Source organism: Tamandua tetradactyla, chromosome 5 (genome assembly GCF_023851605.1).
Source record: "Tamandua tetradactyla isolate mTamTet1 chromosome 5, mTamTet1.pri, whole genome shotgun sequence".
Lineage (NCBI taxonomy): Eukaryota > Metazoa > Chordata > Mammalia > Pilosa > Myrmecophagidae > Tamandua > Tamandua tetradactyla.
The window spans coordinates 34304488-34330507 of record NC_135331.1 but is presented as its reverse complement, the minus strand read 5'-3'; the positions used below and the strand labels follow the sequence as shown (position 1 = coordinate 34330507).

Below are 26020 nucleotides of genomic sequence, written 5' to 3'. Positions count from 1 at the left end.
CCTGCTCCCATACCTGGCAGGTGTTCACACGTACATCTGTGCTACACATCCCCTAAACTGCACAAACATGCACCCCTGCCCCAATCCCCCCACACATACACAACCCAACATCACCAGCCCTTGACCCACATCCTGTAACCCCCATGACCTGTGTCCTGACCCTACACACTCCCACATCCACATCCAGGGTCCCTTGGACCCCGTACCCCTGGCAAGGAACACCCATGCGCTGCCCACCCTGTGCCCTGACCTCTGTGCCACCTACCCTACGCACTGATACCCATGACCCCCAAGCTCCACACACCCACCCACATCCCGCCCAAATACCAACCCCAGAACACCCACAGAGCCCCACCATCCACATCCCACCACGCTACATCTGTGACCCCCATGCTGCACCCTACTCCTGTGCTCCAAGGCCTGCTTGAGCTGCACCCTGTCCCCACAGTCCCCACACCACACCTCCACAACCCATACCCCATGCTCATGGGCACCAGCGTAGTGTTCCCAATCTATGACTACACCTGCCATGCAACCCATCAATGCACTGTTGTGATTTGCCCCATGCCCCACATCCTGCTCCATATTTATCCTGCAAATACAAAACTTTAGACTACTGAAGGAAATCTACTTCCAAAGTCACCCTAGCAAGATATTTACATGCCTCAAAGGCAACAGAAGACCACTAAGCCTATCAAGGTACAGGCAAATATAGCCCTGCCTAATGACCAAATTAAAACACCAGAGAAGACACAGACGTTGGAACAATTAATCAAAGATGTTCATATAATTCTACTAAATAAAACCAGTGAGATGGCTAAGGACATAAAGGACATCAAGAAGATGACAGAAGAGCATAAAAAAGAATGAGAAAGGATAAATATAAAGATAGCAGATATCACAGAGATTAAAGATGCTGGAGATCAAATAAAAAATATACTACAGACAATCAACAGTAGATTTGAAGAGGCAGAAGAAAGAATAAGTGAATTAGAGGGGAGGGCAACTGATTTTGAACATGCAAAAGAGCAAATGGCAAAAAAGATGGAAAAATTTGAATTGGATATCACGGAAATGATGGCCAAAACAAAGCCTGCAAATATAAGAATCAATGGTGTCCTAAAAGGAGAAGAGGGCTGGGAAGATTAATCGATGACATAACGGGGGAAAACTTTCCAATCTTTATAAAGGACATAAATATGCAAATCAAAGAAGCCCAACAAACTCCAAATAGGCCTACCCCAAGACACATACTAATCAGTCTGTCAAATGTTGAAGAGAAGCAGAAAATCCTGAAAGCAGCAAGAGAAAAGCAATCTACTACATACAAGGGAAACCACACAAGACTGAGTTCAGATTATTCAACTGGTACTATAGAGGCGAGAAGGCAGTGGTATGATACTTCAAAAATCCTAAAAGAGAAAGACTTTCAGCCAAGAATTCTGTACCTAGCCAAAATGTCCTTCAAAACTGAGGGAGAGATTAAAATTTTCACAGACAAACAAATGCTGAAAGAATCTGTCCACAAGAGACCAGCCCAACAAGAAATACTAAAGGGAGTTCTGTCGACTGGAAAAAAAAAGACAGGAGAGGGAGGTCTGGAGGAGAGCACAGAATTGAAGAGTACCATTAAGGGTAACTTAAAGGATAAAAAGAGAAAGAGGGAAAAGAATATACAGACCTGATAAATAAAAACCAAAGGAGAAGATGGCAGATTCAATAAATGCTTTATCGTAATAACTTTGAATGTTAACAGACCAAACTTACGAATTAAAAGATACAGGTTGACAGAATAGATTAAGAAATATAACCCAGCTATATGCTGCTTACAAAAGACTCATCTTAGACACAAGGATACAAATAGACTGAAAGTGAAAGGACGGAAAAAGATGTTCCACTCAAGCTGTAACCAAAAGAAAGTAGGAGTAGCTATACTAATATCGGACAAAAGAGACTTTAAATGTAAAGCCATAAGAGACAAACAAGGACACTGTATATTAATAAAAGGGACAATTCACCAAGATGAAATAACAACCATGTTTCATGCTCCCAATCAAGGAGTTCCAAAGTACATGAGACAAACATTGGCAAAACTGAAGACGGCTTTTTTTCTCTCAGCACTCAGGGTGCACTGCATGAGAGCCTTTTCAACTCCGCGGCTGCCCAGTTCCCGGATACAGCCATTGCCATGGGTTTCGGAAACCTGAAAAGCACAGCTGGCCTCCAGGTGCTCAACGATTACTTGGCGGATAAGAGCTACACAGAGGGATACGTGATGTCACAAGCAGATGTGGCAGTATTTGAAGCAGTCTCCAGCCCACCACCCACAGACTTGTATCATGCCCTACGTTGGTAGAATCACATCAAATCTCATGAAAAGGAAAAAGCCAGCCTGCCAGGAGTGAAAAAAGTTTTGGGCAAGTATGGACCCGCTAATGTGGAAGATACCACAGGAAGTGGAGATACAGATAGTAAAGATGATGACGACATTGATCTTTTTGGATCCAATGGTGAGGAGGAAAGTGAAGAAGATAAACGGCTAAAAGAAGAGCGCCTTGCCCAGTATGAGTCAAAGAGAGCCAAAAAACCTGCACTTGTTGCCAAGACTTCCATCTTACTAGATGTGAAACCTTGAGATGATGAGACAAATATGGCCAAATTAGAGGCATGTGTCAGAAGTATTCGAGCAGATCAAGACGGCTTGGTCTGGGGCTCTTCTAAACTAGTTCCAGTGGGATATGGAATTTAAAAACTTCAGAGTCAGTGTGTAGTTGAAGATGACAAAGTTGGAACAGATATGCCGGAGGAGCAGATGACTGCTTTTGAGGATTACATGCAGTCCATGGATGTTGCTGCTTTCAACAAGATCTAAAGTCCATCCTGGATCACAGCACTTAAATAAAAGTTTGACAAACAAAAAAAGAACTGAAGGATGATACAGACATTTCAACAATAATAGTAGGAGACTTCAATATACCACTCTTCTGGAATGAGCTGAGACTCAGCATCAAGGGACTGAGAAAAACCCTAGAATGAGCTGAGAATTAACATCAAGGGATTGAGAGAACCTTCTCGACCAAAGGGGGAAGAGTGAAATGAGACTGTCAATGGCTGAGAGATTCCAAACAGAATTGAGAGGTTATTCTGGAGGTTATTCTTATGCATTAAGTAGATATCACCTTGTTGTTCAAGATGTAGTGGAGAGGCTGGAGGGAATTGCCTGAAAATGTAGAGCTATGTTCCAGTAGCCATGTTTCTTGATGATGACTGAACAATGATATAGGTTTCACAATGAGACTCTGTGAATGTGAAAACCTTATGTATGATGCTCCTTTTAGCTACTATATCAATAGAAGAGTAGAACATATGGAATAAAAATAAATAATATGGGGAACAAATGTTAAAATAAATTTAGTTTGAAATGCTAGTGGTAAATGAAAGCAAGGGGTAAGGGGTATGGTATGTATAATCTTTTTTTTCTCTGTTATCGTTTTATTTCTTTCTCTGTTGTCTTTTTATTTCTTTTTCTAAATCGATGCAAATGTTCTAAGAAATGATGAACATGCGACTAGGTGATGATATTAAGAATTACTGATTGTATATGTAGAATGGAATGATAGCTTAATGTTTTGTGTGCTGTTAATTTTTTTTAATTAATAAAAAAATACAAAATATATATACCACTCTTCTCTATAGACAGAACAATCAAACAGAGGATCAATAAGGAAATAGAGAACAATTTGATAAACGAATTAGACCTAACAGACATATATAGGTCATTATACCCCAAAATACCAGGATATACATTCTTCTCTAGTGCTCATGGAACATTCCTCAGGATAGCTCATGTGGTGAGGCACAAAACAGTTCCTTATAAATTTAAAAACACTGAAATTATTCAGAGCACTTTCTCTGATTACAATGGATTGAAACTGGAAATCACAAGTATAGCTAAGCACCTAGGACAATGCATATGCTAGGCAATCTACCATTCAAAAGAAAATCTAAGGAAAATAATAGCAAGTCATATCACAAAAAACCAATTTCCCTAATATATATATAGATCCCTACAAATTAATAAGTAAAAGACAAACGACCTAACAGAAAATGGGTGAAGGACATGAAGAGAGACTTTATAAGAGATGGAAATATGGGTGGTTCAAACATATGAAAAGATGTCCAAACTAACTCAAGATAAGAAATCTTAAAAAAGCAAAAGAGATTCTGCTTTTCACCTATCAGATCAAAGGCCTTGTAAGAAACTATGTTGATAAGAGTTGTGGAAAAGAAAATATGTGTACACATCTCCAGTAGGAATGTAAATTTGTACCCTGTCTAGAGAGGACAATTTGGCAATATCTATCAAATTACCTATACACACACCCTAGGAAGGCCACTTCTAGGAATTTATCCTGCAGATAGAATAACACATATTATGAAAGGATATAGGGACAAGGTTATTCATTCAGCATTATTTTTATAGCAAAAAGTGTGGAAACAACTTAAATGTCTATTAGTAAGAGGCTAAATAAACATATTTATAAGAAGAATGGAGGATGCAGGGGTGGTTCAGTGGTAGAATGCTCGCCTTTCACGCAGGAGATAAGGGTTCAATTCTCGGACCATGTACCCAAAAAAAGAAAAAAAAAACATGGATATCTTTCTATTCTGATAGAAGGATGTCATAAGATACATAGTTAAGTATAAAAGGAAGTTGTAGAACAACGTGAAGTACATAATCATTAGTATTTAAATGAAGGAAAAAAAGAATATCTAGACATTTAATAGCTTATATACATATACATCAAACATCTCAGGAAGGATACATAAGAAACCAGTAATATTGAGAAGTAGTTGGGGGAAGCTCAAAGTTTGATGAACACCTTGTGCCTGTTGAATTTTGTCCCTAATGTAAAAATAATCAAAAATTAAATTAAATTAATCATTTAAAAAGAGTTCCAGTGTACACAATGACCAAACAGGACAACCATCAAGGAGAAGCACGGACGCAGGACTACAGCAACTCTCTCTAGGATTATGGGGGAGGCTTCACAAAGGCAGGAAAGATAGACTGGACCAGCCCCTTGGCAGACCTATTTGGCAGAATCCATTACAAATTAAAGCCTTATCTTTATCTACCCTATGACCCAGCAATTCTACTCAGGCTATATCCTGAAGCCCAAACACCTAAGGAAGTATCTACAAGGACTTTCATTGCAACCTTGCTTGCCGGAGCAAACACAGGAAACAGCCTAAATATTCCTCAATAGGGAAAGGAACAAATGAATCACAACATTTCTATTAGAAACCAGGAGTTCCCAGTGCCATGAGGGAAAAAAAAGGAGCATAGGGAACACAGAACACTAACTATCCAGGAATGGTGGGCAGAGAGTGTGGACGGCAGATGAGGATGGAAGGGCCTGCTCCGACCTCTGCTCATTAGGATGGGACCTCAGCAGCTGTAAGAATCAGGGCAGAGAGAGGGAGACAGAAAGCAGGGGGTCTCAGTAAGGAGCCCAAAGGACAGGCCCCTCTCCCAATTCCAAGCGGGGAAGAATGGGATGTACGATAAATCCCAGAGTGATTTGAAAGGTGAACGGAGGGGTATTTGCAAAGTCCCCTTCGGGGAGTGCTGAGAACGGGGTAAAATTCAACTTCCCCAAGTTGAATTCTTGATATTCTCACAAGCAGTGTAGAAAACCAAACCTACAGGCTGAGCCCCCAGTCTTAGGGTTTGTTCATATGAAGCTTAACCCCACAAAGGATAGGTCAAGCCTACTTAAAATTAGGCCTAAGAGTCACCCCCAAGAGAACCTCTTTTGTGGCTCAGATGTGGCCTCCCTCTCCAGCCAACACAACAAGCAATTTCACCACCCTCCCCCTGTCTACGTGGGACATGACTCCCAGGGGTATGGACCTTCCTGGCAACGTGGGACAGAAATCCTAGAACGAGCTGAGACTCAGTATCAAGGGATTGAGAAAACCTTCTTTACCAAAAGGGGAAGAGTGAAAAGAGACAAAGTGTCAATGACTGAGAGATTCCAAACAGAGTTGAGAGGTTAGCCTGGAGGTTATTCTTATGCATTAAGTAGATATCACCTTGCTATTCAAGATGTAATGGAGAGGCTGGAGGGAAGTGCCTGAAAATGTAGAGCTCTGTTCCAGTAGCCATGTTTCTTGAAGGTGATTGAATAATGATATAGCTTTTGCAATGTGACTGTGTGATTGTGAAAACCTTGTGTCTGATGCTCCTTTTATCTACCTTGTCAACAGATGAGTAGAACATATGGAATAAAAATAAATAATAGGGGGAACAAATGTTAAAATAAATTTAGTTTGAAATGCTACTGATCAATGAAAGGGAGGGGTAAGGGGTATGGTATGTATAAATGTTTTTTCTGTTTTCATTTTATTTCTTTTTCTGAATAGATGCAAATGTTCCAAGAAAGGATCATGATGATGAATATGCAACCATGTGATGATATTGTAAATTACTGATTATATATATAGAACAGAATGATCAAAAATAGGACTGTTTGCGTTTGCTTGGTGTTTTTCGTATTTAAAAAAACAAAATAAAATAAAAGAATGGGGTGCAGGTGAGAAGATGTATTGGGAAAGTAATGGGTATTTTCTTTTGGAGAATTAAAATGAAAGTTTAAGTAAGTTCTTTTTCTTTGACAGGAATTCTAAACATTTTTAAAGGTTCAAACTCACTTTGTCCTCCCTCTCAAAGGGATGCAACAACACTGAAAAAAATTAAAAACGTCTGTAAAAAGTTGGCTCATCTTTCCCTTTGATCCCATTTCCTCCTTACATTTGGCTTATCTTCCCTTTTCTCAGTGAGGCTCAGAGAAGAAACATTAGTCACCTGAGGTCACACAACTACCAGGTGACAGAATAACACTTGACTCCAGAAACTTTACCCCTGTATCCTCAGCCCCAGCTACATTTCCACCCTTATTTTCTTCCAACTCAAGCATTTCTGGTTGTTACTGTTGGGTTTTTTTTTTTTTTTTTAAATAATTTCAGCCTTACAAAACAATTACAAAAATAATACAAACCCCACACACAGGATCCCCAACCCCCAGATACCAAGACACACCAATTTTAACATTTTGCTCCTTTTTGCTATACCACTGTTATCTGTCTGTCTATCATCTCTCTACCCATCTATCTACCCAACTACCTACTTCTCTATCTGTCCATCTACCTGCCTACCCACCTATCGTCCATCTACCTTCTGAACATTCACGAGCACACTACACCACTGTATCCTTGAACAAAAAAATACTTCTATGAATACATTTCCTACAAACAAGAACATTCAGTTAGGTAATCATCTCAAGCGCAGTAAGTTTAAGAAATTCAACATTGATATAAAGTTTACATTCTAGATTTCAAATATTTCTATGTCCCAATAATGTCCTTTTGAGCCTTTCCTCTTCCATTCTGAGATCCCATCCAGTATCTCATATTTCAGTTAACTGTCATTATCTCTTGAGTTTTTCTTTCTTTTGAATTGTGGAAATAATACATACAATTTAAATCTTCCCATTCCAACCGCTCCAAAATGTACCTTTCAGTGGGATGAATCACTCCCACAGTGGGCTGGTTTGAAAGGAAGTATGCCCCCTATAAAAGCCATGTTTTAATCAAAATCTCATTTCACAAAGGTAGAATAATCCCTATTCAACACTGTATGTTTGAAACTGTAATCAGATCATCTCCCTGGATGATGTGATTTAGTCAAGAGTGGTTGTTAAATTGGATTAGGTGACGACATGTCTCCACCCATTTGGGTGGGTCTTGATTGGTTTAGTTGGAGTCCTATAAAAGAGGAAACATGTTGGAGAATGGAAGATTCAGAGAGAGCAGAGAATGCTGCAGCACCACAAACCAGAGTCCATGAGCCAATGACCTTTGGAGATAAAGAAGGAAAATGCCTCCAGGGAACTTCATAAAACGAGAAGCCAGGAGAGAAAGGTAGCAGATGACGCCATGTTCGCCATGTGCCCTTCCAGATGAGAGAGAAATTCTGACTGTGTTCACCATGTGCCTTCTCACTTGAGAGAGAAACCTGAACTCCATCGGCCTTCTTGAACCAAGGTATCCTTCCCTGGATGCCTGACATTGGACATTTCTATAGACTTGTTTAAACTGGGACATTTTCTCAGACTTAAAACTGTAAACTAGCATTCTGGCAGCTAGCAAACTAGAACACACAGTGTAGCAGTACCCTCACCACCATCCATTACTATGACTTTCCCTACATTCCAAACGGAAACCCTCCACTCATTTTGTGTTAAACCCCTATTGCCCCTGCCCTCGTGCCTGGTAACCTGTCCTCTAATTTCTGCCTCTGAATTTGCATGTTCTCTGATATTTTCTTTGTGGTGGCCATGGGGCTTAAATTTAACTTCCTAAATCTATAACTGATTTGTTTTGATACCAACTTAATTTCAATAGCATACACAAACTATGCTTCTATACCTTTCTGCCTCCCACCTTCATGTAATTCTTGTCACAAACAACATACTTATACATTATGAGTGCAACACCATTCCTTTATCATTACATTTTATAGACCTGCCTTTTGGGTCCTATAGGAAGTAGAAAGTGGAGGCACAAATCAAAAACACAATAGTAGACTGTGTGATTGTGAAAATCTTGTGTGTGATGCTCCTTTTATCTACTTTGTCAACAAATGAGTAGAACATATGGAATAAAAATAAATAATAGGGGGAAAAAATGCTAAAATGAATTTAGTTTGAAATACTAGTGATCAATGAAAGCGAGGGGTAAGGGGTATGGTAGGTATAAATTTTTTTTTCTTTTCTGTTTTCATTTTCTTTTTCTATTGTCTTTTTATTTCTTTTTCTGAATTGATGCAAATGTTCTAAGAAATGATGAAATTGTGAATTACTGATTATATATGTTGATGTTTTATTTGGTTTGTTAAATTTTTTCATTAATTAATAAATTAAAAAAAAAACACAATAGTATTGGTATATATACTTACCCGTATCATTATATTTACTGTAGAGCTTTATTTCTTCATGTGTTTTTTTTAACTTTTTTTATTAATTAAAAAAAATTAAACAAAACATTTAGAAATCATTTCATTCTACATATATAATCAGTAATTCTTAATATCATCACATAGTTGCATATTCATCATTTCTTAGTACATTTGCATCGATTTAGAAAAAGAAATAAAGACAACAGAAAAAGAAATAAAATGATAATAGAGAAAAAAAACTATATGTACTATACCTCTTACCCCTCGCTTTCATTTATCACTATTTCAAACTGAATTTATTTTAACATTTGTTCCCCCTATTATTTATTTTTATTCCATATGCTCTACTCTTCTGTTGATATAGTAGCTAAAAGGAGCATCAGACATAAGGTTTTCACATTCACAGAGTCTCACTGTGAAAGCTATATCATTGTTCAATCATCATCAAGAAACATGGCTACTGGAACACAGCACTATATTTTCAGGCAATTCCCTCCAGCCTCTCCGCTACATCTTGAACAACAAGGTGATATCTACTTAATGCATAAGAATAACCTCCAGGATAACCTCTCGACTCTGTTTGGAATCTCTCAGCCATTGACACTTGGCCTCATTTTACTCTTCCCCCTTTTGGTCGAGAAGGTTCTCTCAGTCTCTTGATGTTAATTCTCAGCTCATTCTAGGGTTTTTCTCAGTCCTTTAATGCTGAGTCTCAGCTCATTCCAGGATCTTTGTCCCACACTGCCAGGACTTCATGTGGTTTTAATTAATTTTCCAGTGTCCTTTCCTTTCAAACTGCAGAACTGCCTTTAGCATTTCTTGTAGGATCTGCCTAGCGGTGACCAAGTCCCTCAGCTTTTGTTTATTGGAAATGTTACATTTTATCCCTCATTTCTGAAAGAAAGTTTTGCTGGATATAAAATTCTTGGCTGGCAATTTTTTGCTGTCAGCACTTTAAATGTTATCCCACTGCCTTCTTCCATCCATAGTTTCTGATGAGAAATCCCTCTGAAGCACTTTTAATCTCTCTCCCAGGTTCTCTCATGCTCACTTTAAATAGGAAAGTATCCCTTGAGCTCCACAGTTTCTGTTGATTGGTTAATATCTTTACTTTTCATGGTCAAAGTATATCCCCAAACATTCTCACCTATACTCACTTCTTTCTCCAATTACAGACAAAGAACAGAGGTTTAAAGCCTGAAAGTCCTGGGTTCAAATCCTGCCTCTTATCAACTTGTGACTGTATGACTGTTGATAATTTACTCAATTGCTCTCTAAGCCTCAGTATGCTGTTCTGAAAAATGGAGGCAAGGAGAGTAATAGTCCCTTCATGGGATCATTGTGAAGTTTAAGTAAGATGGACGGTTCCAATATACCACACAATAACAAGAATCAATACACATCCTTTTCAAATACACAGGGAACATTCTCCAGAACAGACCACAAAAAGAACCAAAAATATCCTCCATAAATTTAAAAGTACTGAAGGCATACAAGGTATGTTCTCTGACAACAACGTAATAAAACTGAAACCAGTAACACAAAGAAATGTGGGGAATTCATAAATAGGTAAAAATTAAACAACACACTCCTAAAAAATCAGAGTCAAAGAATTCACAAGAAAAATTAGAAATTAGCTTGAAATGAATGAAAATGAACACATGACATACCAAACCTTACGGGATGCAGTTAAAGAAAACTTAAAAGGAAATTAATAGCTATAAATACCTATATTAAAAAATATATATTTCAAACCAATAACTTAACCTTCCACCTTAAGATACTGGAAACAGAACATCAAATAAAATGTAAAGCAAGCAGAAGGAAGGAAATACTATAGAGAAAAAAATTAGGAATAGAGAAGATCAATGAAACCAAAAGTTGATTCATCGAAAAAACTAAACAAAATACACAAATCCTGAGGATGTCCAGGAAGATGGCAAATAGAGCGGATGGAGATTAGCCCTGCTCCACAGAAAAGTTAGAGAAGGGACAGGGGGACGACTGAGGTGGCAATTCGGGAGTGCGGCTGACCTGGGAGAGCCTTCTGCACCATATGCAGCAGCCCTGGTTGCAGAGGCCAAGGAACTCAGCGGCAGAAAGCTGGAGCCTGGCATGGAGGCGCAGAGCCATGGAGGCCACGGAAGTGCACGGACGGGAGCTCAGGACTAGGAAGAAAGCAAAGACGCGTTTCTTGGGCGCAGTACCCTCACCAGCGCAGCTCCGTGACTAGCGACTCACCCCACGTACCCAAACCCCATCATCCACTCCCATTCCCCGTACTCCAGGCGCCCCTACCCCACCAGCCCCAGTGCAAGTACCTGCCCTACAACCCCCCAACCCACCTTTCCTGGACCCCTCTCGAGCAACACCTCCCCCATCTTGTTCCCTGCAGGCTGTTGCCAGCACACGAAGTCTGTGGGCACTAACTTCCATAACTAGGCTACCCGTGCCCCCCCACACACACCCCACCCCCTCCCTTAGTGTCATACAGCTTCACTCTGCCCTGCCTGAGCTCTGCGCATCTGTTTAAAGAACTCCTAGGCCCCAGCATGTGCATGAGCTCCCAATCACATCATTCAGCTTTGGGAACGACACTTCACAGCAGTCCCAGGACCGCACATGCACACTGCCCTCAGCCTCACTTCCCAACTCTGAGAAAAGTGTCGACCTGCACAGCCGGGTCACAGATGACGCCAATCCACAAAGGCATAATGCCAACCTGCTGCCACAGCTCTACACATGTGCACGAAGAGTCCTGTGCCTTAGACCAGTGCCCACCAGGGTTAAACCTGCCAGACTGGGGCACCTGCACAGCTACATCTTCCCTGGCCGCTGAGTGCCCACGTTCGCAGCATCAGTGTAACATCCCGAACCTGCGCCTATACCTGCCCTGAAACAAGTCACTGCACTGAGTGCCCACGCCGTGCCCTGCTCCCTGCTGCATAACCATCCTGCAAATACAAGGCCTTAGACTACTGAAAAAAATCAACTTCCAAAGTAAATCAGTAAATATATTTATATGCCATGACAACAGGAGAAGATCACTAAGCATATCACAATGCAGACATATATCCCTGCCTAATGACCAAATTAAAACACCAGAGGAGACACAGACGCTGGAACAACTAATCAAAGATGTTCATACAACTCTACTTAATAAAATAAGTGGGATAGTAAATGACATAAAGGAGATCAAGAAGACACTAAAAGAGCACAGAGAGAAATATGAAAGAATAAACAGAAAAACAGTGGATTTCACAGAGATTAAAGACTTGGTGGACCAAATAAAAAACATACCAGAGGCACACAACACCAGATTTGAAGAGACAGAAGAAAGAATAAGTGATATAGTGAGCAAGATAACTGACTTCGAAGACTCAAAAGAGCAAAGGGCAAAAAAGATGGAAAAAACTGAATGGGAACTCAGGGAAATGACAGACAAAACAAAGCATGCAAATAGAAGAATCATTGATGTCCCAGAGGGAGAAGAGAGGAGTAAAGGGCTAGGAAGAATAATTGAGGACATAATGGGGGAAGACTTTCCTACCATCATGAAGGACATAAATATATAAATCAAAAAAGCCCAAAGAAATCCAAACAGTATAAATCCAAATAGGCCTTCCCCAAGGCACATACTAATCAGTCTATCAAATGTTGAAGAAAAGCAGAAAATCCTGAAAGCAGCAAGAGAATATCTACTACATACAAGGAAACTCAAATAAGACTGAGTTCAGACTACTCAACTAGCACCCTGGAGGTGAGAAAGTAGTGGTATGATAATTCAAGATCCTGAAAGAGAAAGACTTTCAGCCAAGAATTCTGTACCCAGCCAAACTGTTCTTCAAAACTGAGAGAGAGCTTAAAGTTTTCATGGACAAACAAGTCCTGAAAGAATTTAGTCAACAAGAGACTGGCCCTATCAGAAATACAAAAAGGAATTCTACTGGCTCAAAAAAAAAGGATTTATTTAAAAAAAAAAAAAGGGGGGGAGAAGGTGTGGAGGAGAGTACAGAATTTTAACACTAAGGGTAATTTAAAGAATACAAACAGAAAGAGGGAAAATAATATAGAGATCTTACAAATAAAATGATAAAGATAAGATGGTGGAATCAAGAAACACATTTTCCGTAACAACTTTGAATGTTAATGAACTAAATTTACCAATTAAAAGATACAGATTGGCAGAATGGATTAAGAAACATAATCCACCTATATGCTACTTACAAGAGACTGATCTTGGACACAAGTTTACAAATAGATTAAAAGTGAAAAGATGTTAAAAGATTTTCAATGCAAGTTGTAACCAAAAGAAAGCAGGAGTAGCTATACTAATATCGAACAAAATAAACTTTAAATGTAAAGACATCATAAGAGACGAAGAACACTATATACTAATTAAAGGGTCAATTCATCAAGAAAATATAATAATCATAAATGTTCATGCTCCCAATCAAGGAGCTCCAAAGCACATGAGACAGACATTGGCAAATGTTTTCCATACAGCACTGTCCTCTATAAACAGAAAAATAAGACAGAAAATCAACAAGGAAATAGAGAAGTTATATAACTTGATAAATGAATTAGACCTAACAGACGTATATAGGTCATTGCACCCCAAAGCACAAAGTTATACATGCTTCTCTAGTGTTCATGGAACATTCTCCAGATAGATCATATGCTGGGGCACAAAACAGGTCTTTATAAATATAAAAATATTGAAATTATTCAAAGAACTTTCTCTGATCACAATGTGATGATACTGGATCTCAATAACCACCAAAGAATGAGAACATTCTCAAATATATGGAGATTAAATAACACACTCGTAAACAACCAGTGAGTCAAAGAAGAAATTGCTAGAGAAATCAGTAGCTATCTGGAGATGAATGAAAATGAGAATCCAACTTATCAGAACTTATGGGACGCGGCAAAGGCTGTAGTGAGAGGAAAATTTATTGCCCTAAATACCTATGTAAAAAAAACAAAAAAGAGCAAAAATCAAGGACTTAACAACAAACCTGGAGGAACTTGAGAAAGTATAGAAAACTAACCCCAAAGCAAATAGAAGAGAAATAACAAAGATTAAAGGAAAGATAAATGAATGGGAGAACAAAAGAACAATGGAAAGATCAATAAAACCAAAACTTGGTTGAGAAAATCAATAAAATTGATGGGCCACTAGCAAGACTGACAGAAAAAAAGAGAGAGGATGCAAATATACAAAATAAAAAATGGGAAGGGGTGCACTACCAAAGACCCTGAAGAAATAAATCATAAGACAACACTATGAACAACTATACACTAACAAACTAGACAACTTAGACAAAATGCACAAATTCCTGGAGACAAACAAACAAGCTACACTGACTCAGGAAGAAACAGAAGATCTCAACAAACCAATCACAAGTAAAGAGATTCAATCAGTCATCAAAAATCTTACTACAAAGAAAAGCCCAAGATCAGATGGCTTCACAGGGGAATTTTCTTAAACATTCCAGAAAGAACACAATCCTGCTCAAACTTTTCCAAAAAAATTGAGGAAAAAGGAATACTACCTAACTCATTTTATGAAGATAATATCATTTTCATACCAAAACTGGGTAAAGATACTACAGGAAAGGAAAACTACAGGTCACTCTCCCTAATGAAAACAGATGTAAAAATTCTCAATAAAATATTAGCAAATCGAATCCAACAGCACATTAAAAGAATTATACACCATGACCAAGTGGGGTTTATACCAGGAATGCAAGGATGGTTCAACACAAGAAAATCAATTATGTAATTCAGCACATTAACAAATTGAAAGGAAAAAAAAATCACATGATCACCTTGAATGATGATGAAAAAGCATGTGACAAAATTCAGCATCCTTTTCTGATAAAAACACTACAAAAGATAGGAATCAAAAGTAACTATCTCAATTGGAGCTGAAGGGATACAGACTGTGCAACAGGACTAGATACAAAAACTCAAAAATGGACAGCACAGTAATACCTAATTGTAAAGTAATCATGTTAAAACACTGAATGAAGCTGCATCTGAGCTATAGGTTTTTGGGTTTTTTTTTACTATTATTACTACTTTTATTTTTTTTCTCTATATTAACATTCTATATCTTTTTCTGTTGTGTTGCTAGTTCTTCTAAACCGATGCAAATGTACTAAGAAACGATGATCATGCATCTATGTGATGATGTTAAGAATTACTGAATGCATATGTAGAATGGTATGATTTCTAAATGTTGGGTTAATTTCTTTTTTTCCGTTAATTAATAAAATAAAATAAAATAAAATAAAATAAAAAGTAACTATCTCAATATGATAAAGGGAACATACGAAAAACCAATGGCCAGCATCATATACAATGGAGAGAGACTGAAAGCTATCCCCCTAAGATCAGGTACAAGACAAGGATGCCCACTGTCACCATTATTATTCAACATTGTGCTAGATCTTCTAGCTAGAGCAATCAGATAAGACAAAGAAATAAAAGGCATCCAAATTGCAAAGGAAGAAGTAAAACTTTCATTATGATGACATGTTACTATACTTGGAAAATCCTGAAAAATCTATAACAAAGTTACTTGATCTAGTAAACAAATTCAGCAAGGTGGCGGGATATAAAATTAATGTGCAAAAATCAGTAACATTTCTATACACAAGCAATGACCTAGCTGAGGAGTCAGTTAAGGAAAAAATTCTATTCAAAATAGCAAATAAAAGAATCAAATGCTTAGGAATGAACTTAACTAGGGACCTAAAGGACTTGTACGCAGAAAACTACATAACATTGCTAAAAGAAATCAAAGGAGATCTAAATAGGTGGAAACATATTCCCTGCTCATGGATAGGAAGGCTAAATATAGTTAAGATGTTAATACTTCCCAAACTGATCTACAGATTCCACATAGTACCAATCAAACTTCCAAAATTCCACTTCGAATATTTGGAAAAGCTAACTACCAAATTCATCTGGAAGGGAAAGAGATTCTGAATAGCTCAAAGCATCCTAAAAAAGAAGAATGAAGTGGGAGGATTAACACTCCCTGACTTTAAAACCTATTATAAAGCCACAGTGGTCAAAACAGCATGGTACTGGACAAAGACAGAAGCATGACCAAAGGAATCCAATAAAGAATGCAGAAATAGACCATCAAATCTATGGTCAACTGATTTTTGACAAGGCCCCTAAATCCTCTGAACTGGGACAAAATACTCTTCTCAATAATTGGGCATGCAACATGACAAGCAGTCTCACTACCCTCCCCCTCTCTGCGTGGGACATGACTCCCAGGGGTGTGGACCTTCCTGGCAACATGGGACGGAGATTCTGGAATGAGCTGAGACTCAGCATCAAGGGACTGAGAAAAAACCTAGAATGAGCTGAGAATTAACATCAAGGGATTGAGAGAAACTTCTCGACCAAAGGGGGAAGAGTGAAATGAGATTAAGTGTCAATGGCTGAGAGATTCCAAACGGAGTTGAGAGGTTATCCTGGGGGTTGTTCTTGTGCATTGAGTAGATGTCACCTTGTTGTTCGGGATGTGGCGGAGAGGCTGGAGGGGACTGCCTGAGAATGTAGAGCTTTGTTCCAGTGGCCATGTTTCTTGATGATGATTGAAGGGTGATATAGCTTTCACAGTGAGACTCTGTGAATGTGAAAGCCTTGTGTCTGATGCTCCTTTTGGCTACTATGTCAATGGAGGAGTTGAACATGTGGAATAGAAATCGATAATAGGGGGAACAAATGTTAAAATAAATTTAGTTTGAAATGCTGGTGGTAGATGAGGACGAGGGGTGGGGGGTGTGGTATGTATAATCTTTTTTTTTTCTCTGTTATCATTTTATTTCTTTTTCTGTTGTCTTTTTGTTTCTTTTTCTGAATCGATGCAAATGTTCTAAGAAAGGATGAATGTGCAACTATGTGATGATATTAAGAATTGCTGATTGTATATGCAGAATGGAATGATATCTTAATGTTTTGTTTGTTAATTTTTTTTAATTAGTAAAAAAGTTTAAAGAAAATAATTGGGCATGGAAGAACTGAATAACAATAGACAAGAGAACAAAAGAGGACCCCTATTTTATACCCTACACAAAAATTAACTCAAAGTGGATCAAACACCTAAATATAAGAACTAGCACCACAAAGCTTCTAGAAGATACAGTAGGGAAACATCTTCAAGACCTAGTAATAGGAGGTAGCATCCTAAACTTTACACCCAAAGCACAAGCAACAAAAGAAAAAATAGATAAAGGGGAACTCCTCAAAATTAAATGTTTCTGCACCTCAAAAGACTTTGTCAAAAAGGTGAAGAAGCAGCCAACTCAATGGGAGAAAATATTTGGAAATCACGTATCAGACAAAGGTTTGATTTCCTGCACATACAAAGAAATCAAACAACTTGACAAAAGAACAAACAACCCAACTATAAAATGGGCTAAAGATATGGATAGGTATTTTTCAGAAGAGCAAATACAGATGACTCTTAAAAGTACGTGAGAGATGCTCATTTTCACTGGCTATAAGGGAAATGCAGATTAAGAGTACTATGAGATATCACCTCACACCTATAAGAATGGCTGCAATTAAACAAACGGGAAACTATAAACATTGGACAGAATGTGTAGAAACTGGAACATTTATACACTGCTAGTGGGAATGTATAATGGTGCAGCCACTATGGAAGACTGTTTGGCAGTTCCTTAAGAAACTAAATATTGAATTGCCCTATGACCCAGTAATAGCACTATTTGGTATATATCCAGAAGAGCTGAAAGCAATGACACAAACAGACATTTGCACACCTATGTTCATAGCAGCATTATTTACAATTGCCAAAAAATGGAAACAAACCAAATGCCCATCCCAACAGATGAATGGATCAACCAAATGTGGTATATACATATGATGGAATATGATGCAGCAATAAGACAAAATGATGTCCTGAAGCACATGAAGATGGATGAGCCTTGAGGACATGATGCTGAGTGAAATTAGCCAGACACAAAAGGATACAGTATGATTCCACTTTTATGACCAGCACAAAGTATAATCAGAGGCTTATAATACAGAATATAGGGGACTTAAAGATACATAGAAACTAGAGATGGGTGAACCATTAGCTAATGAGGTTGAACTCCAATGTTAGGGGATAGGATCAAAGGTGATTCTCTAGTGGGGCTAGAAGTAATATTACCATATTGAAGATAAACAAGATTGAAAGGGGTTGTGTATAACTACGTGTCCCACTGATTCACCTAGAAATATGAATTAGTTCTTGTAAGAATTACTTCAAAGATATGACTCTTGTATAAAGAGTGTTTTAAGTCCAGGGTACGGGGGAAAACTGCTATTGCATGCTATGAGCTATGTTCAAAAGGAAACCATCAGCACTACCACAGCAACAGCAGAGGTAAATAATGGGGGAAAGGACAAGAGTTAAGAGAAAGTCCAGATTTCTTAATTAGTGAGGGTGTGTTTATTGGTTTTCTTTCTCTTAGGAACAAAGAAATTATGTAAAATTGAGAATTTTGATGGACTGTGGAGTTTGGGCCTTCAACATGATGCCTGATGAATGCACGTCGGCTTAAGGATGCACTAATGGAGAAGTAAACTGGCAAATGATGGTTATGTTTATGAACGAAGGTTGTGCTGCTACAAACAGGAACAAAGTCGTGAGGCATGCAACGGTGTGAATGAACATGTGGGACATTCGGTGAGACAAAATAAGCCATAAACAAAAGAACAAGAATGGTATGATCACCTTTAGAAAATGCTTATAAGAAAATAGGGACCAAGACTGTAAGCTTTTAGAACAGATACACGTTATCTGGAGTGGTGATTATGATTTCTGGATTTTGAGGGGCTGTTTTATATATATAACCTGATATTTAGAGATAAGAATGAAGCTGAACGGGTTGAAGTTAAAGTAATTCAGAACACAGGGGTAAGGAAGACAGTGTTTATATTTTAGAACGACACACACTTTTGAGACCAATGGAAGAAAGGTTTGTTTGATCTGGAACTGAAATTTTCTGTAGTGCATAATCTAATTCAACCTATCTGTATAGCTCATTTGAACAACAGAAACACAGGGAGCCCAGAATAAGAAAGAGGTCCTTTAATCCTGTATAGATTATTGTAATGCCTGGAAACATCCTAGAGTATATTAAGCAGATAATCAAAAAGTATTGGCAAAGTTCCCTGCGGAGGGGAGAAAGAATATGGAATTGTCAAACCTTACCATCACGGAATCCCCTGATACTGTGTCAAACCTTAGGACTCCCAAATCAATAGGCCAAGCCCTCGATCATGAGGCTTACTCTTGTGAAGCTTATGTAGGTAGCAGAGAAGCTTAGACTACCTAGAGGCATGCCTAAGAGTTACTTCTGGAAGACCTCTGATGTTGGCCAGATGTGGCCTCATTCTCTGTAAGCCCAACTCTGCAAGTGAAATCATTGCCCTCACATAACATCCAGGTGAAAGTCTCCCTAACGATGTAGGAGAGGACTCCCAGGGATGAATCCAGACCTGGCACCATGGGATCAACAATTTCATCCCGACCAAAAGGGGAAAAAGAAGTATAATTAATAAAGTATCAGTGGCAGAGAGAGTTCAAACAGAGTCGAGAGTCTACTTTGGAGGTTGCTCTTACGCAAGCTTCAGGTAGACCTTGCTACCTATCATAACCTACCAACCCCCAACCAAGACCATTCCAGTCAATCCTAAAGAACACCTAGGGCAATATATAAGATTCCATAAGGGTGTCATGCACTAGAGTAACTTTCCAGAAACCTACAACCTCCAGATGGATCCCTGGTCCAGATAAGTCCTAAAACGTAGAGGGCCCAGCCTCTCCAGAACATCAGATAATTCCATCTCTCTACCCCATTTTAGTGACAGACCCTTCCAATATGAAAAATTTAGAATTGCCATTGCCCAAACAACCCCAAAGAGAGGTATGGAAAGATCAAAGGTGATGGCGGAGTTATACATAGAAGATAGGATTTAATAAATGAATATGAATGTTGAATCATTAAATTGATATCTCTTTTAGTCTCTAGTATTTAAGAGCAGCTAAAAGTAAAAACCTAAAATTGTGAAATTGTAATGCATGTCAAACTCTGAAATATGTTCTACAACTAATTGTGGTGCTATGCTTTGAAATTTATAGCTTTTCTGTATATATGTTATTTTCCACAAAAAAAGAAGGAAAAAAGTCAATTGTGATGATAAAAAATACTTAAGCCCTCTAGCCTCCTCTATTATGGAGCAGCTAGAAGGAAAAATATGAGAGGATAGTATGATAGCCCATGACAAACTCTGGGATCTGTCCTGTAACTACTTGTTGAAGAGTGTTTTGAAAATTATTGTTCTTTTATTTCTTTGCTTTGTATATTTGTTATACTATACAATAAAAAAAAGTTAAAAAAAATAGACAAATCTTTAGCTAGACTGAAAAAAAAAAGGAAGAGAAGGCTCAAATTACTAATATCAGGAATGAAGAGGTGACATTACTACTAACCCTACAAAAATAAGGACTATAAGGGAATAATGTAACCAGTTATATGCCAGATGACTTAAACGAAATGTACAAAAACACCTAGAAAGACACAAATTATGAAAACTCACAGAAGAAATAGGAAATCTCAATAGATCTATTACAATAGATAGAATTAGTTATCAAAACACTTCCCACAAAGAAAAGCGTAATGCCAGATGGCTTTACCAGCAAATTTCACCAAATATTTAAAGAATTAACACCAACCCTTCACAAATTCTTCCAGAAAATAAAAGAGGAGTGAACACTTGCCAACGCATTCTATGAAGACAGTATTACCGTGATACCAAAACCAGAGGAAAACATCCCAAGAAAGAAAACAATAGAACAATATCCCTTTTGAATACAATCACAAAAATCACCAACAAAAATGCTAGCAAAGTGAATCCAGCAATATATGATAAAGCTTATATATGACCAAGTGGGACTTATCGCAGAAAAACAAGGTTAGTTTAATATCTGAAAATCAATTAATGTAATACACCATTATCAACAGAATAAAGGACAAAACCACATGACCCTCTCAATAGCCACAGAAAATGCATTTGACAAAATCCACACTCCTGCAAGGTAAAAGGTACTAAAAAAAGAAAATAAGAAAAAAAGAATTTCCACAGCCTGACAATGGGCAACTAATAAATCCCTTAGCTATCACCATACTTCATAGTGAAGGACTGAAAGCTTCCTTGTAAAATCAGGAACAAGACAAGGTTACCTAGTCTTGCCAATTCAACACTGTCCAGAAGGTCCTGCCAGGGGCAATTAGGTAAGAAAAAGAAATAAAAGGAATTCAGATTGGAAAAGAAGATGTAAAACTATCTCTATTTGTCGCCTGCCATGCCGGAGACCTGAGTTCGATTCCCCATGTCTGTCCATGCAAAAATAAATAAATAAATAAACTATCTCTATTTGTACATGACATGATCTTGTATGTAGAAAATCCAAAGGAATCCACAGAATAACTACTTGACCTAATAAGTTCAGCAGTGTTACAAGATAACAGATCAGCATATGAAAAATCAATTATATTTCTCTACACTAACAATGCAAAATCTAAAAACGAAATCCTATTTATAGTAGAAGATACTAAGATACTAAGAATTCAGTGGTAGAATGGTCGCCTTCCATGTGGGAGACCTGGGTTCCATTTCCAGATCATGCACAAAAAAAAATAAATAAATAACCCTCAGAATAAGTTTAACAAAAGAAGCGCAAGGAGCCTGCCCATGCCAAAAAAAAAAAAGTGCAAGACTTGTCACTGAAAACTACAAAACATTACTGAAAGAAATTAAAGACCTCAATAAACAGAAAGATATCCCATGTTCATGAACTAGAAGTCTTAATATTGTTAAAGTGGAAATGCTCCCCAAATTGATCTACAGATTCAATGCAAACTCTATCAAAATCTCAGCTGGCTTCTTTTCTGATATTGACAAGCTGTTCCTAAAATTCGCATGGACCTGCAAGGGACCCAAATACTTAAAATAATCTTAAAAAAGAATAAGTTGGGAGTTTCACACTTCTCTGTTTCAAAACTTACCACAAAGTTATGGTAATCAGAGCAGTGTGGCACATCATAAAGACCAGGGGATTAAAATTGAGAGTCCAGACTATGTGATTATGAAAACCTTGTGTCTGATGTTCCTTTTATCTACCTTGTCAACAGACGAGTAGAACATACGGAATAAAAATAAATAATAGGGGAACAAATGTTAAAATAAATTTAGTTTGAAATGCTACTGATCAATGAAAGGGAGGGGTAAGAGGTATGGTATATATAATCTTTTTTTTTTCTGTTTTCGTTTTATTTCTTTTTCTGTTGTCTTTTTATTTCTTTTTCTGAATTGATGCAAATGTTCTAAGAAATGATCATGAGGATGAATATGCAATTATGTGATGATCTTGTGAATTACTGATTATACATGTAGAACGGAACGATCATATGTTAAGAATGTTTTTGTTTGTTTGTTGTTAAATTTTTTTTAATTAATAAATTTTTAAAAATAAAAAAAAAAAGGAGAAAAAAAAATTGAGAGTCCAGAAACAAACCCAAGTTTAATTTTTGACAATGGTGTCAAGACAATTCAATGGTGAAAGAACACTGCCTTCAACAAATGATGCTGGGAGAACTGGATATTCACATGCAAAACAATGAATTTGGACCCCTATTTCATACAAAAAAACCACTCAAAATGGATCAAAGATCTAAATCTAAGAACTAAAACTATACAACGCTTAGAAGAAATCACAAATGTAAATCAATGATAAGTAATAATAATATATAGCTCCTAAATGCTGAGCATCTACTCTATGCTGATTTCTCTATCCAGCTTTTCATATATTCTCACTTTTAAAGGTGATGCATTCCAATTCACTCTTCCTCATCATTTCCCTCTTCCCCACTCAACATACCTAAACCCCAAGCCTATTTTTAAAATATGGCTTAAATGGGTAAAAGATATGGAATGTCACTATATCATTTATTTTTACCATTTATTCAACTTATCAAAGTTGGACATTAAATTAAAGGGAGGGGTAGTGACAAGGTACAGAATGTTATTCATTTCTCCACATTATTTTCTATTATTTCAATGTCAAACTTTTTTTTAAACAAAGAGATCATTCTAATCTGAGGAGGAAAAAAGCTTCAAATTTACCTATAGCAAAGTCTTTCTATTGAAATAGTTGCTGTGAGAGAATAATTGTATTTAAATTGCAAGGTCAGCTATTTTGAGATAAGAACAAATAACAGATAACCAAGAAATAGCCTTACCTAGCTCTGATACTACAAAACTGATGCTCTGAAGCCACCAAAAACCACAGCAAGGTTATTAGTTGGCAAAGCTTCTGAGATTCAATAAGAAATGTTAGCAATTTTGCATGAAGCTGCACTTTTCAGGGGGCAGTGTCCACGGCTCTCTTCAGATGGACAGCATGTTGCATATACCCACCAATAAAAAATTGTTGGAAAAATTAAGGAAACCCAAAAGCAAGTAAGAACCAGTGTGCCACCCAACACTGTTTCCTCTGTTTCATCATTCATCATCTTCAAATTCTAGAATCATTCCAGGGGTATCCCAAGCTGTCTGCTGCCACAATTTTCTGTAATTGTTTTTTAGAACAAAGCATTACACTATATAACAAAGGGTCTTACCAAGATTGGTGAACCCATCCTGGAGGGCCCATAAACGAGCCCAAGGGGCAGGGACTGGCTCCTCTGGTTCTTGGTCCTCCGGGATAGAATAGAGTTCCTGAGTAGACACTGTGTCTAAGGAACTCAGAGTCCCCGAGCTGGAGTGTGACGACTGGCTGGAGGTAGGCACAGTGCTGGAAGAAGAGCTGGACGTGCCCTGGAACGGGGAGGCAGCAGCGTAGGACTGCGAGGAGGCACCCAGGGACTGGGAGGCAGCACCGTGGGACTGAGAGGCAGAACCCTGAGGCTGCGAGGAGGTGCCGCTGGGGGACTGCTGACACTCCACATCTTTCTCCCGAGACATCACGACCTCTAAACGTAAGTGTCCAACAACAAAGTGAGTTACAATTAACAAGACTTAAAGTTCAAGAGTAAAGGATAGGTACACTACAACCATAAAAAATTATCCAGCATGTTCCGCAAAAATTAAAATTCTAACACTCTAGGCCTATAGTTCTTCTGGTCTAAGCTTTTCATCAGATCACTTTCACTAAACCAGTTTTTTCTAAGAGCTGCAAACCAAAAGGGGGTGAGGGGTTATGTGAAAGCTACAGATAGGTATAAGGCAACGTAACTAAAGCGAAATATAGGCTTACCATACAATCCAGCAACTGTGCTGCTAGGTATTTACCCAAATGAGTTCAAAATTTATGCCCACATAAGTTTGCACATGACTGTTTATGGACACTTTACCCATAATTGCCATAAACTGGAAACAACCAAGATACCCTTCAATAGATGAATGGATAAATAAACTGTAGGTATATCCACACAAAGGAAAACTATTTAAAAATAAAAAGAGCTATCAAGACATGAAACGACAGGGAGGAAATTTAAATGCATACTGCTATGTGAAAGAAGCTAGTCTGAAATGACTACATACTATATAATTCAAACCAGATGACATTCTGGAAACGGGCAAAACTATCATTGTTGCCAGGGAAGAAGGAGGAGGGAGATGAATAGGTGGAGCAAAGGGCACTTTTTTAGGGCAGTCAAACTATTCTGCATGATACTATAATATTGAATACATGATACTCTCCATTTTTCATAACCCATAGAACTGTACAACACAGAGTGAAACTTAATGTAAACTGTGGATTTCAATTAATAATAATGTATCAACATTGATTCACCAATTCTAACAAAGTTTGTACCAACTGTACAATTGTAAATGTACCAGACTAATGCAAGACCTTAATATGAGACACTGCATGGGGCAGAGAGGGGGAATATGGGGCTTCTCTGTACTTTCTGCACAATTTTTCTATAAATCTAAAACTATTCTAAAAGTAAAATCTTTTTTTAAAAAAAGCAGTGTAATTGAGCTTGGGGTGTGTGGAAGACTTGTAAGTTTACTTTCATTCCTTTTTTTTAATTAGGAATGAAATCTAAAACATATTCATTTATACAATCAACACAAAACTTAAATTTTCATATATATTTTGCAGAAAGAAGGGGAAGAGTCAGGTGCTTTGGGACAGACTATGCAAAAAAGAAACAACAGTAATTTGCTGCACAACATAAACATAAACTGATAACCCTCCCTGTCAGACCTCCTTCTTGAAGGGAGATACCATGTCCTTTATTCATTCCAGATTCCTGCACTTCTAATTCAGGGCTGGGATTCTGAGAAGAAAAAGGAAACTGCTCTAAATGCCACCCAGCTCTTTGTGATGCTAAGTAACTATGGAGCTCATCTTTTCAGCATCCCAAAAGACCTTGCAGCTCAGATGAAACCTTGCAGGAATCATTCCCAAGAGTCAGAGACCATAACACAGGTGCCCACCCTTGCTTTAGAATTAACTGATGGGCAGCTTATACCCCATAACAGTATCTCTGGTAGCTAGAGTCAAAACAACTTGCAATGCTGATCTAATCTGATTTTTTTTTTAATGAGTTCCTTCTTTCCTGCTCCCCACACTCAGACCTAATCCTCCAGTAGCACACCATAAACACTGCATTTACATAGCTTTCAAGATGCAAAGGCCCTGAAGAGTTTTCCTTAAAACACACCAGGAAGATGAATGAGTTTGCCACTCCAGGACCTTCTGGTTTAACAGGGCCAGGGCCAGGTTGAGTTCTCCTGCAGCTTTCTGAGCAAGGCTTCTTCTCAGGCTGCCTCCAGTTCCAGCCCTGATAAAGAAAGACTGAGGGTGTCAAGAGTTGGGTGCCATCATTGCTGATGACAAGGCCCACTCAGACAGTAATAAAGAGCCCAGACTGGGACCACTCT

At 38.0% G+C, this 26020-nt stretch overlaps 1 protein-coding gene and 1 pseudogene across 4 annotated transcripts in view; one reads left to right on the top strand and one right to left on the bottom strand.

The window, feature by feature from the left end:
* CHEK2 (checkpoint kinase 2) overlaps window positions 1-26020 on the bottom strand; it is a 75617-nt gene that overhangs the window by 48106 nt on the left and 1491 nt on the right. For 3 of the 4 annotated variants that reach the window (XM_077160663.1, XM_077160666.1, XM_077160665.1), the window contains 2 exons: window positions 25801-25920; window positions 23746-24096 (listed from right to left, as the gene is read on the bottom strand). In XM_077160663.1, coding sequence (XP_077016778.1) covers window positions 23746-24088 — 343 coding nt within the window. In that variant the 5' untranslated portion in view covers window positions 24089-24096; window positions 25801-25920. Of the gene's footprint in view, window positions 1-23745; window positions 25921-26020 lie in introns of all 4 variants that reach the window. The other variant, XM_077160664.1, reaches the window with a different exon arrangement.
* Window positions 484-6052, top strand: LOC143684026 (elongation factor 1-beta pseudogene; annotated as a pseudogene).